General features: G+C 39.4%; 1 protein-coding gene and 1 long non-coding RNA gene across 5 annotated transcripts; one reads left to right on the plus strand and one right to left on the minus strand.

The window, feature by feature from the left end:
- Positions 1-215: 215 nt before the first annotated feature.
- Positions 216-5,786, minus strand: LOC118645617. The gene is made up of 2 exons (XR_004963313.1): positions 5,507-5,786; positions 216-726 (listed from the first exon to the last, which is right to left on the minus strand). It is a non-coding gene; the product is annotated as an uncharacterized LOC118645617 (long non-coding RNA).
- A 287-nt stretch (positions 5,787-6,073) lies between these two features.
- Positions 6,074-12,472, plus strand: LOC105838022. Of its 4 annotated transcripts, none has more exons than XM_012683275.3 (3): positions 6,074-6,756; positions 7,332-7,511; positions 8,067-12,472. In XM_012683275.3, exons 1-3 carry the CDS (start codon positions 6,607-6,609, stop codon positions 10,038-10,040), a joined length of 2,304 nt encoding a protein of 767 aa, XP_012538729.2. In that variant the 5' UTR covers positions 6,074-6,606; the 3' UTR covers positions 10,041-12,472. The 4 variants fall into 4 exon arrangements, 3 of the variants coding, with proteins under 3 accessions (XP_012538729.2, XP_028048453.1, XP_028048454.1); XR_003626333.2 differs by having other exon boundaries at positions 6,679-7,511; positions 8,067-10,099; positions 10,335-12,472; XM_028192652.2 differs by having other exon boundaries at positions 6,679-7,511.
- The last annotated feature ends 509 nt before the right edge of the window (positions 12,473-12,981 follow it).

The following is a 12,981-nucleotide window of genomic DNA, read 5'->3' on the forward strand; positions in this document are numbered from 1 at the left end:
TTCGTTTCCGCGTTCCTCCATAAATCCCCGCGATTATTGGAGGAAGAAAGCGCGCGTGACGTCTGTAATAATTGAATCGGTCACACACGTCGTGTGCATTACACGCGCCGCGCACCGATACAGTTTTATATTTTATTACGAAACAAAGAAAGCGCGAGGACATATTTGTTATATTCGCCGCGTTAGGGCTGCATTATTTTAATTTAATACAAAAATTATATAGAGGCTTGTTTATATTAAGAAAGCGAGCAGATCGCTACAGATAACAGTATTACACCAACTCTCTCTCTAGTTTAATAGAAATTACAAACACTGCAAATTCACCTTTCTTTCTCTCTCTCTCTCTCTCTCTTTATCTCTCCTTCTGCGCGGGTGAAATATTACCTCGCACGACTCTTGACGGCCCTAAGGTGTTGCTGGACATTCAAATGCGCCACTTTTACGAGGCCGAGAGAATAACGGGGCCGACCAACCAACGCCCGGCGGCACGTCGTTTTTCGTTTCGTGCAACTGAATCATGCGGCGAATTGGACGCTTCCGTGAGAAGAAATTGGAAAATTGGGAAAGGTACCGCCGCCGACGTCGTCGTCGTTGTGCACGATGTGCATAAACGTTCGCTCTGTTACGTCACGAGCAACGTCTACGTGTTATCCACCTGCGGCGTTTTCTCCGCTCCGATTATGAACCACGTGCCGCCTGTGAAATCGTAATCGACGCTGCTCGCCCCTGTGAAAAAATGAAGACAAAATTATCCCGCGGATCTCACGTGCGATTCTGCCTCGAGAGGACGGCTCGGAGGAAGGGGGAGGGAGGGAGGAAAGCGATCTTAATTGCGATTTTCCAAATCATGCTCCGAGAATACTTCCATTATTGTGTATTACGTTCTACCTAATTCATCTCTTCTATTCGCGCGGCTCGAAAAAATTGTTCCTGAAAAGGTTAAATAAATCTCATATGTATTGGGTTGCATCTCCTATTCTCGTCACTTTGCGTATCCAATCAAAACGTCGATATGCATAATGACCATGTACGATGTTAGTCTCGCTTGAAAGATAATCTTAATGAAATGTCAATTCCGATGGAGTATTTCGTCTACGCAGAATCTCTCTCTCTCTCTCCGCGCGCTTTCGTAATGTCGTTAATAATAATAAATTTCAGATTTTTACCCGACGAAGCCGAATGTATAATAAACGCGTTTACAACGAGGAGTTAATAATTTAATAAACAAGGATATGCATTATGCACCGTGTATATTTGATTTTGCGGTAAAAGTGGATTGCGAGCGCCTAGGTGAAAGTCATCGAAAATGAAAGGGTTGAGTAAAGTGTTAAATCAAACCACGCCAGGCGAACCTGTACGTGTGTATTGTGTGTGTGTATGTAGATGACCGTTGCTAAATATATTATCTAAGTTTTGAAACTTGCGCGCGTGGATACAATCGCGAAAATAAATTGGCCCGATGATTTACTTTCGAGAGGACGTATCATGTTCTTTAGAATGCCCGTCGCAGTGCAGTCGCTGAATTCGCCGTTGCGAAATCTGAAAGCAAAGTTGTCTGCCTCCATTGACACATCAATGAGCAATTAATTAAAAATAGGTAATTTGCATTGTGGTATTGGGAACAACCATCCCTACCTTTTTTATTACTTCACGCTGAGATATTTGTTGTAATAATAAAGAACGCGTGCAACCTTGAACCCAGTTTCAGTGGACCATAATATAATATAATAGGCCACGGTTTATTTATGATTTTGCGGTTAACGCAAGCCGCATATCGTTAGCGAAAGTTCCACTGCTTTCTAAACACGCTCTCTATTTTACCGGCAAAAGATGAGCGAGACAATAGCAGCTGTCATTTAACGAACGACTGCGTATCTCTACGATCGTATGTTACTTCAGACTTTTACAGGAATCCATAAGAATCACAGTAACTATGTAATTGTTATAAGTGATACCATCGTTAAACGCGAGAAATTAGCAATAATAAAAATATACAACAAAATTTTTTGATAGAAAACGGATATATACACATTGCATATGTAATGTACAAAATATATATTTTAAGATAAATAATAACGGTTGAATTGGCAAGAACAGAAAAAGAATGAGTTTTTCACATTTTTATCAACAAAACTACTTAATTTTTATCAACAAAAAACTATTTAATTTCAATTACAACGAAAAACTAACAAAATAGTTTTGAAAATTAAAAAACAAACATTTAATAATATTTTTAATACTTTCCTGAATTCTAAATTTTATAATAATATAGAATAAGTTTCGACTGCACACAGTATTGTATACTTAACAAATAAATAATAAATGCACAATTAAAAACATTAAAATGTTTTTAGCACAAAACTTTATACAGTAAACATAATATTAAATAAATGTATTAACAATTTGCTTGAAAGCTGTTAAGAATGTAAGTTTAATATGAATATAAAAAAGAAATGTTAAATAAGAAAAGAGAAGAAAGAAGATGAATCCTAGACTAGTGCTCTTTCCGCACTTATTGCTTATTTTCCATGTTTACTATAGACGTTTAAAAGCCTGGCATAAGTGTCATATTTGTGGTGAAAGTGTCTACTCGTTTCAAGTTCAATAACCGAAAAAAGTAATTTAAAAAAAGTGACTTTCTGCACTGACCGATTCAATTGTTTCACATAAAAAATGATAAAGAGAAAGTTAATAAAAAAAGATTAGAAATAAGAAAAAAATAAATATACGATTTTACAGAAATTACTGATAAGTTAATATATAAATTATAAGAAATTGCCTAATGCGTTATCCGGTATTTGCGATGACAAAAATAGATAAGCGCATATAACAGCCGGACAGGTAGATGGAAGTGTCATTAGTGAGTGTCAACGCGATTCAATCACGCGGAATAGACCATGCACAGGATGACGATCATACGCAATATCCTCTGTCCTACACGACAAACGTCCAAAGAATGTGACAACCATTCCGTTTTTGCCACTCTCACGGCGGATATAAATACGTAGATTGACATAACTTAACGGCGGCGGTTTATGTCACTTGTTAGATGCGCTACGCGCGTCAGGCACGCTGCTAGTGAGCTAGAGCGCAAGGGAACCGGTAACAAAGATGACAATTGCGACCCACGCGCGCACGAACGCGCACGCACACACGTACGCAAAAAAAATCCTCTGAAGTAATCTAATTACAATAATTTCGTTGTGGAGCTTCGCTTTCATTATATGCGAAGTCGGTTCCTTACTTGCGTTCGCGAATAGACAATACGACTCCTAATGACGATAATATTAATATGCCTCGTTATCTCTGAAGCATCTGTCGTAATTAAGTTATATGATATCCCATCGCTTAACACGTAATCCAACACCAATATGAACATGCAATTTATATATGATGAAAACAGCTTCTAATTAAATTAAAAATCTAAAATTTTTCTGAAGTACATATTATATTTTATAACACTTGTTGTACACTGTTATTAATCAAATTCTCGTTTCCAAAGATTTAATATAGAACATATATTTTACATATACTTTTATTTTTGAATTTAATTTTTATTTAGTTTTATAAAATTATATCGATCTCTCTTTTTCGTATATATAAATATTTTTGTAAAATATTTATTTTGTGCAAAAAAGATAATGTTTCCTACGCTTAAAGCGTAGTTCCTGGTATGTTTCACTACGCCATGCAACGCCGTATGGAAGGTGGTATATCTGAGGCGTTGCACATTATGACAGCAATGAGTCAGTACTAACACATATCTAGTTCATTACGGATGGTAAAATATGTATTAAGGATGGGAAATATTTTGCGATGACTTAGTACTCCTTCGGAAATAATGAGCCTGTAGATTATAAAAATATTCGATCCGCACATACGCGATAAAATCAGTAAAATATGTTTGTCATGTTTAATAAAAATATAAATATAAACATTTAATAAAATATAAATTTAAAATAAAAGATAGCCTCTCTTAAACAAATTTATTATACTACATTAAGGAAAAAATATTAAAAAATTTAGTTGTGATATAAATTTATTTCATTAAAAAAAAATTTTGTTTATTATAAATATAGCGAAATAATGTTTTATTTTTATTGAATAAATTAATAATAAAAAATGTAATATATTTCACAGAAATGCATGTTTTTCAAATCAATAAATATTGAAGAAAACGTTATAAATAGCATTTTTATTGAATATTTCGACTTTTTTTCAATATTTGTTAAAATTTCTTTTAGGAATTTTCTTTTTCATTAATTTATAAAAAATTCAAAATTAATTACATTATAAATTCACATTCTAAAATTTGTGTCACGCAAATTATCCAATTGTATATTAAGACGTTTCACAATATTTACTCGCGTACCGTTTCGGCGCGCCCGAATAATACAATTACAGTAATAAGAAACAGCAGAAACGGTCTCAGTAAATTTTCGGCCATTCATGCTAAAAACGGAGCGTGGACCTACTGTTTCCACAAGCATAATGCGAAATCTCTCATAGGTAACGAAGTAGGTGTGTCAGTCGAAATATAATTGAGATAATGTGTAACCGGTAGTTGCGTTACGATTAACTTCGTACCCACTTTCTTCGAGAGAAACTAATCGCATTGTCTAGCTGTTTCAACATACGAAAGAAAAAAATCAAGAGATCATGATTAATAGAATAATTTCTTAAATATATTACAATTTGTAAAAAAATACAATACTTTGTAATCTTAAACTGAAGTAAAAGTTAAGTAAAAGGTAATTATGACAGCAGTAGTAATAGCAATTTCATACTAACATATTAAAAGTGGACTTTTTCTTAACAAGAACTCGTCGGGAAATCTAATTAGCGTTATACAACATTGAGAATTGTTGTGTTTTGGTGAATTAAGCTTCAAGAGCGTAAACGCATAACAAGATCTAATTTTTCATTCAATTTCAAGCAAATTTTCTTCCGACAAAAATTTAATTTCAATTACAAAGTCAACAACGTCATAAATAATTGGCAATCAATAAAGTCATTTGACTACATATGAGTAATAGCAATATTTTATTCATCAAAGAAGTGCAAAAAAATAAAGAAACTGATACTGGATTAGTCGAGCAGTTATAAGCAATTAAGAGAAAGTATTAAAATGTCTCGATGTGCACCTTGTAATACTTCCCTAGATAACCTGTATATTTTAATTATTTATTAGATTCCAATAAATCTGCCGATTGCGCGTCCGCGTTTACGGACCCCCGAGGTAGAAGCTCCGCGTGATAGACAATGATCCTCCGGCGGAGGAAACGTGCAACGTGAGGCGAGATAGACAGCCGATATGTCCACGAGCGCGAGGCATATCAAGGTGGCATCAAAAAAGGTGAATACGAAACCCGAAGGAAATTGCATGATGTAATAATTGTCCTGTGGGAGTGCCTAGAGTGGAGCGAATACCTGCCACAATACCGGTGTTGCACACTATGGGAACTATTGTTACAGATTTTACAGTCTACTACTGTGTGCTTCTTACCTGGCCGTCAACTCCCACGTGGCTTTCACTTGTCCCCGCGGAGCCAAACTTCTTCGTATGTTCCATTCTGTTCGGACATCGCGCTCATTCCCTCCAAACGTTTCCGTTCCTTTACGTCGTCATTATCGATGCACTTTCTTCGGGCGTCTCGTGTATAATTCTTTTTCCGACTTTCAACAGAGTCACTAAGTCTTTAAAATTTCAGTTGTAAATACACCGAGAAAAAAAACGTTAATTTGACTAAATTCTTCAATTTGATTAAATTTCTTTAATTCAAGTATTTATGTATTTCAGTCAAATATATATAATAAATACTTAAATTAAAATTCAAGTATTTTATATACTTAAATGCATAAATACTTCAACTGAAGAAATTTAATCATGTTGAAAAATTTAGTCAAATTAATAACTTTTTTTATCAGTGTATTTTTTAAAAAAGTATCATGAAGTGTATTTTCGTAGAAAGAACAATTTTGCTAAAACACAGATTTAAAAATAATTATGTTAGATTATAGAAATATTTATAAAATCAGTCGTTTAACCTCGTAGCTTATTATTTATTATTCAGTAATTATTTTGTTGAATTAATAAAAAATAATCCGTACTATCTGTTTTTTCTCGTACAATTTTATAATTGTATAATAGCTTGCAAAATTATCAGTTTGTCAATAAGGGAACAAAAACTCGCACATATTTAAACAATAAAGCAAGAGAAGAGAACATCCGTCTTACAAGATTAAAACAATTTATGCAAGATGTAAAACGTCGATTGAATTAATTTGCTTAACAAAAAAAAAGGAGAAAAGCAATCGTTTTTCGACATCCACCGCGCGCAGCGGCCGATCATCCGGCGACTTTTCCCGCGTCTTCGAGTCGTTAGAATAATTCTGTCTTGTGCAATTTTGCGCAGTAAAAAAAAAACGTGTAATCGAGATGAGCAAACATAACCGCGGATCCTCATTGCCGTGGTATTATCCGCCGAAGCGTCGTCGTCGTTGCGGCCGGGGCGCGCGACGCTTCGCGTTTTTACTAATCGGGAGAGCCGTCATTTGCTACTCCAGCGTCTTAATGAACGTGTTTAGGGGTCATCAAGGTTGAACATGGCGGCGTGGTTGACGCGGTGCGCCGGTGGAAGGGGCGCGGCGGTGGTTGCCTATTGTGTCACCCTATATATAACGGCACCCGACACCCCACGCCGTATTAAGAACATTCACCGCATCCGCGGTAACATGGTTTCCAGTTCCAACAAGGTATATACCTATATACCGCGCCGAGATACTCCGAGCGTTGGCGCGAGTGCGCGAGTATACGTGGCTCACGTGTTCGGTGCCCGCGGAGAGAAAGAGAGCGAAAGATCAATTTCAAGCCGCTATATCAATCTAAATGCGAGTGCCGCTTGGCTCTAAAACGTTCCGATACTTTTCGCGAAGCCCGAGCGATATATTGGTGCCCCGTGGGAAAGTGCAGCACGCCTCGACGAAAACGATTCGCACGCGAACGTTTCGCGTCTCGCCCATACGGCCCTCGAGATTTATTCCGAAGTAAAACGCTTTAGGACGCGAAACGTCGTACCAGAGTGACAAGTGCATCATTATGTGAACGTGAATTGCGCGCATTGCGAGAGTATTTTCCATTTTGAATATGTCAGACGTCGAGTAAGTTAATGACGCGCAATTTTCCCGTCGCGCGTAAATCCAAGTTTGTCGTTTCAGAATTCATTACGCGATTTTTCGCACCATTTTCACGATGCCATCGTCGCGCGTCCCGCCTACGTTCTTGTTACTGCGTTTTTCTTCATAGAGAAAATATCGTCTTTCCTTTTAAGATGACGCCATGGCTGATGGCATTCTTCTGCCTGGCGACCGCGGGCTGCTCGAACGTCACGGACCAGCAGACGTCGGAAACGCATCATGATCACCAAGTGGCGATCTTGAAACAGATCAGAAAGGTGAACGAAGACGGCTCTTACACGTACGGCTATGAAGCCGGCGATGGATCATTCAAGGTAATTACGTGCGTAACTACTTAAGCGCGGCGTAATGTAACCGCGCCTATCGCCTATTTTTTTCATCATCATAAATTACAGCGCACAAGTTCCCACAGTATCGATTATTAATTTGCCAGAACAGTTCTTTTTCTAATTATATTTAAAATAGCGATGAGTGCTCAGCAAACAATGCCAATGGCAGGATTAATCATATCAATTAATAATAACTTAAAAATAAAAAAATATTACAATTATAGACTTGTACATAACTCTGTTATATCATCTTATTTATGATTTCATATATGTAAAATTAAAAGAGTTTTCTATAGTATTTATATTAAATTAACAGATGGAATATTAAATTTAAATTACCATTTGGATGTACTGTCATTTAAATAGATCTTATAGTTAGATTATATTTATTATATACATTTAAAATTATTCAATTAAAATATTTTTTATTTTAATTATGCCATATGCATTGACAAAAAATTAATTTATCCGCTCAAGATTTACAGTTAGGTTCGCGATAATTTCGCGAGGGATTGAACGACATAATACTTGCCTTGTCAGGTCGAGAGTCGCGATGTTCTGGGCAACATTAAAGGCACGTTCGGCTTCGTCGACGCCGACGGCGAGATAAAGAGAGTCTCGTACTCCTCGTCGAATGGGACGGGCTTTAAAGCAACCACCATGTCGCCGTTGCAGGAACACGTGTCCGTCGTGCAAAGTATACCGCGCGTCAACCGTACGTCAACCACGAAAAGACCGAGCATCGTGTACGCCACGACAACGGAGTCTTCGACCAGGCCGTCAGTGGTACAGTCAATTCCTCGAACGAGGAAAACGACTACGACCACCACGACGACCACGAGCACCACTACGGAAGCGCCGAAGACGATATTCGGGCACTACTTGAAGGGCACGGCAAAGAGCAGGCCGCGCTTCGTCATCAACGGGCAACAGAGACCGATCGTTATAGAGGAAGACACCGAAGACGAGGACTCGCAAATCAATCGACCCAGTGCGGACGACAAAGACGGCGCCTATCGAAGGATCATCTTTGCCAAGAGACCGATCGAGCATAGCCTCCCGCCAATCTCTGAGGATTTCGTGGAGAAGGAAGACGAGGCTAAGATCACAACGGGAAACACCTTGAGGAGGCAGTTGCACGACGAGACAACCAAATCGAATTCCGGCATTGCTGATGAGGGGGACGATCATTCCGACGTTTACGGGGGATCCTTGTCCACGACGCGTCCCTTGTTCACTACGACGGCTCCATCGCGAGTACTCCAGAGGGTTTCCAGTACTTCACGCACAGAACGGCCAAAGTTCTACGTCAATCGTCAGGAGAACTTGGGGGCGGGTGGTCGATTCAACAGCCCGAAATACGACGATTCCCGAGTCTACGAGACGGAGACAAAGTCCACGCCTCAGGAAGAGCGCACGACAACCCAGCAGATCCTGCTTCGCAGTTCTACGGCCAGGGTACCGACCGAGTCTACGTCGACCCGGGACTACGTCAGACAGAGCACCGAGCCTGTCTTCGTGAGACAGCAACCCGAGCAGTATCTGCGGGAACTGCCGCCTAGGATACTCGTCCCGTCCCAACAGGGCAATCTCGAGGATGACGGAAGCGTTTACAGAGCGATACCGATCGGTAGACTCTTATTACGACCTCCGTCGAATCATCAGCCGGTCTACTCGTCATCCACGACGGATGCCAATGTTCATTATCTGACGGAGAATCCTCTACCCGATCCCGAGGATGAGGCGCGAATCGCGATGAACTATATGCGTCCGCGTCCCGTGCGGCCGCTAATCTATCCGGACCCCGAGCAGAGAGCACGGCCGATCCTGCGACCAATTCCGAGTCCAGTAGCTCCTGACGACAGAGAATACCAAGCGACCACGCCCGAGTATCCAGGTTACCGGACTGGCGCCCTGCCGCTGCCTCCGGAACCGCCAAACCCGATCGCGCCGCCTCTCAGCCGACGAGACTTTCAGATGTTGCTGAGGAGGCTGCTGGTGAGCCAATACGGCGTGCAAGCCCTGTCATACCCAAAGAGCTTCCTCGAGGACGCTCTGTACGACCAGCAGCCGTATCCTTCGTACCCAGCGGGCTATCAGGCGCCGCTTCCAAGACCCGAAATCGCATCGCAAATCGCATATGATCAACAGGCGCAGTACGGTGACCGAGTGGCCCTGAGACGTCCGGTGTATCCCCGGGCTCTGAGCCCGCTCTATCATCCTCAGTACGACGATTACCACGACAGATATCCCAAGAGAGTGTACAGGCAGAAGTTCTACACGCAGGACGTAGCCGACGACGGGGACGAGATTTTACCAGCACATATCAGGGAAGCTTTGTTGCTGCGAATGGTCAACCTAGTGATCAACACTGACCGATCGACGATGGTCCCGACAACCGTGATGGCCACCACGACGCCCGCATCGAGATACAGAAAAACAGGCCCAGTCAGGAGCGTGCAGATTATTACGGATGACGAGGAGGAGGAAAAGGACATGAGGAAAAAGATGTAACACAGCGACGAGTGAATTAGAAATAGTTAGGAATTACGAAGAAGTATTACTCGTTGCAGGTATAAAGTACGAGTTAAATTATTGTAGAATATTGACTAATTGTTAAGGATTTCTTTTTTTACCAAGAGAGGAGTTCGACGGAAGTTAACGAATTTGCTTTCGGCAGTATATCTTTAGATACGTTCATTTCTATCATTACTAATTATCCTGGAACGTAATCGAATTCTCACGACGATATATTTAGGCATGACGAAGCGGGGCTTACGTCAACGGTAACCTTTTTTTTTTTTGTAGTGGACGAACGGATACGTCCATCGACGTGCAAGGACCAATGTCTTACACGCAACATACGCATTCGTGTCGTTAATGAATCGAGACGATTTCGCGAAAGGGAAATCGTTGGTGCGCAGCCCGACCGATTTTCCGCACGATAGCTCCCCGACATCTGTTGACGCCCATATTTATGTGCATTAGAGTAGGTGCATCAGTGTACGATCGACGAAAAAATATCATTGGATAATTAAATTTCTTTCCTAACTGTAAGATACGATATTCTCATGCAGGTTTTATCTGTCAGGTATCGCATGAAATTTTTCTCACGCTGCTGGGATTTGCGTCAAAATCATGTCGTTTTAAATTAACAATGAGGGAAGAGTGTTGAAATAATAAAGTCACCAGGGAAAATGGCATTCCATAAACGACAGCTTTAACTTACAATGCTAATAATATTATAACAAAGCAGTTTTGGAAAATAAGCCTATTTGTAATACATCAATATAGTTTAATTTAAACTTAATTTATAACTTTCTATTTTTTCCAATTCTAAGAATTAAAAAAAGACGAAGTTAAACTAAGTTTAAAGTTAAATTATATTGGATATACGAAGCAAAAAGCCCACTAAACACAAAATCATTACTATACTTAGTATAATATACTATGTTGTCAACAAGTCAATAACACGTAATGTTTTCGTTTAATATGTATACAACAATATAAACAAATTCTGGTCCTAACTTGGAGATAATGTTGTTAAAATTTCAACAATGTTTCGAAAAAAATTATCATTAAATGATTTTCCTAAAATGTTTATACAATATTATTTTAAAATGTCTTAATCTCTTGGAAGCAAAAAAAAAACATTAAGACCTTCGTTGGTCAGCGTTTAATCATCGATGCATCGATCTATCCTGAGCGAATTGATCGAAAGAAATCTATCATACAAGATAATCCTCCATTTAAAAACGCGACGGACAGCACGGACCAGCAAGAGCTCTATAGACCCTAAGGCATCTCTAGCGTACTCCCTGCTTACGACTGTAAATACGGCGTTACGTAAGAGAGACTAGTGTGATATATATACGCATCGAAATAAAGAAAGAGTCGGACGGTAGACGCCAAGGCGTTGTGTTGTGAGAACTCATTTCATAAGTCCCTGAGAGTCGGCGTTACCGGGAAAGAATAGTAGTAACGCGTCTACACTGCCGGTAATTAGCGTCGCGCGTTGCGACATTCCGCGCCCGGTCGGGTCTCTCTACGCGCGAATATGTGGCCGCGAGGGCGTAGAGATTATGCGATCTCGCGGCGCGATTTCCACGCATTCGGGAGAGCCCGCTCCGTTGTCTGCGAACGAATTTCTTTTGTCGCGGAAAAAAAAAGCGTTACGCGCGCGCGACACACGACGCAAAATGTCTCACGCGTATGTACCCGAACGCGAGAGGAACGTGAGAAGCGGAACAATCGCGAACGATGAACGTTCGATTTGCACAAGTGGCGACACAGCAAAAGGCGAATCAATTGAATGTTAAACAAACAAAAAAAAGTATCAATGGGAACGAACTCATTAGTCCTCGTGTGCAAATCATTAATTCATCAGACGGAGTAAATTACTGTTTGAAAAGTAAATTAAAATTTAATTACTTTAATTCGCTTTATCTGACAAGATTAATTGCAGTAATTTGATGCTTCGATAGCCATGGCTGGTTATCGCTGATTAATTGATTCGAGTAATCAAAGTAACAAACGGGCACTACAAAGAAGAATATTAAACAAATCTATTTTAAAATTCTCGGAGTTTTGTTTGTACAAAATGTATCAGTGCCAGTTACTGATATGCGAAATAAAGCACATAGTAATCGCAATGCCAATATTGACTCAACGCCCTGCTCGAGAATGTCGGTCGAACGAGTTCCGGCGTGAAAAAGTAACGTGCGAAATGTTTCAATTCACGGCGAACGGCAGGCTATTTTCCGCGGTTGTCTAAAGAGTGCCCTGAATTTTCCATGCGCACCGGATATGCACGCGTGCATTTGAAAGGCCGTCGTTAGGACGCGGAGACACTTGCCGCAGCGCGGACAGCGATCTTGCACATGTCTTCCGGTATACACTGAATAAAAAATTATGTAAATTTATGTAAATAATATTTGTACAACTACACAATTTTTAACGGAAATGTATAAAAATTTTTTAATATTTTTATCTCTAATTGTGCAAATATAATTTTTCATCTAATATAAGAATATTGCACAATTACACACAGAAAAATATAAACTTATGAATTATTTAAAATAGGTAATACTTATTCAATTCAAGTACATCTTTTTGTAAAAATTTATTTTAAGTAAATCTGACTTGTTTCAAGTAAATGATAAGTATATATTTTAAGACTTCGTCAAAGAGATATTTTTTGCAAAGATAACCATTAAAAGAAAACTAAAAAATTAGAAATTGCATTTCTCAGTATAAGAGTACATTTCTCTGTATGTAGAGATAAAAAGCTTGGTGTACTCCACTATTGTGTAATTTTTATATATACTATTTATGTAATTTTGCCTACTTTTTTATTGTATATGCGTCGGAGCCGCATTTTCGCGATTAAATCAGCGGCGATTCGTAAGATTACCTAATTGGAGCGCCCGTCGGGCGCATCCGCCCCGACCAAGTT

The sequence above is a fragment of the Monomorium pharaonis genome, chromosome 5 (genome assembly GCF_013373865.1).
Source record: "Monomorium pharaonis isolate MP-MQ-018 chromosome 5, ASM1337386v2, whole genome shotgun sequence".
Lineage (NCBI taxonomy): Eukaryota > Metazoa > Arthropoda > Insecta > Hymenoptera > Formicidae > Monomorium > Monomorium pharaonis.

Bases quoted from the DNA above. Each gene is read 5' to 3' on its own strand.
- LOC105838022 (XM_028192652.2), top strand. From the start codon at position 7,170: ATGACGCGCAATTTTCCCGTCGCGCGTAAATCCAAGTTTGTCGTTTCA. The intron at 7,512-8,066 runs GTAATTACGTGC...TTGCCTTGTCAG, and splicing joins CCGGCGATGGATCATTCAAG to GTCGAGAGTCGCGATGTTCT.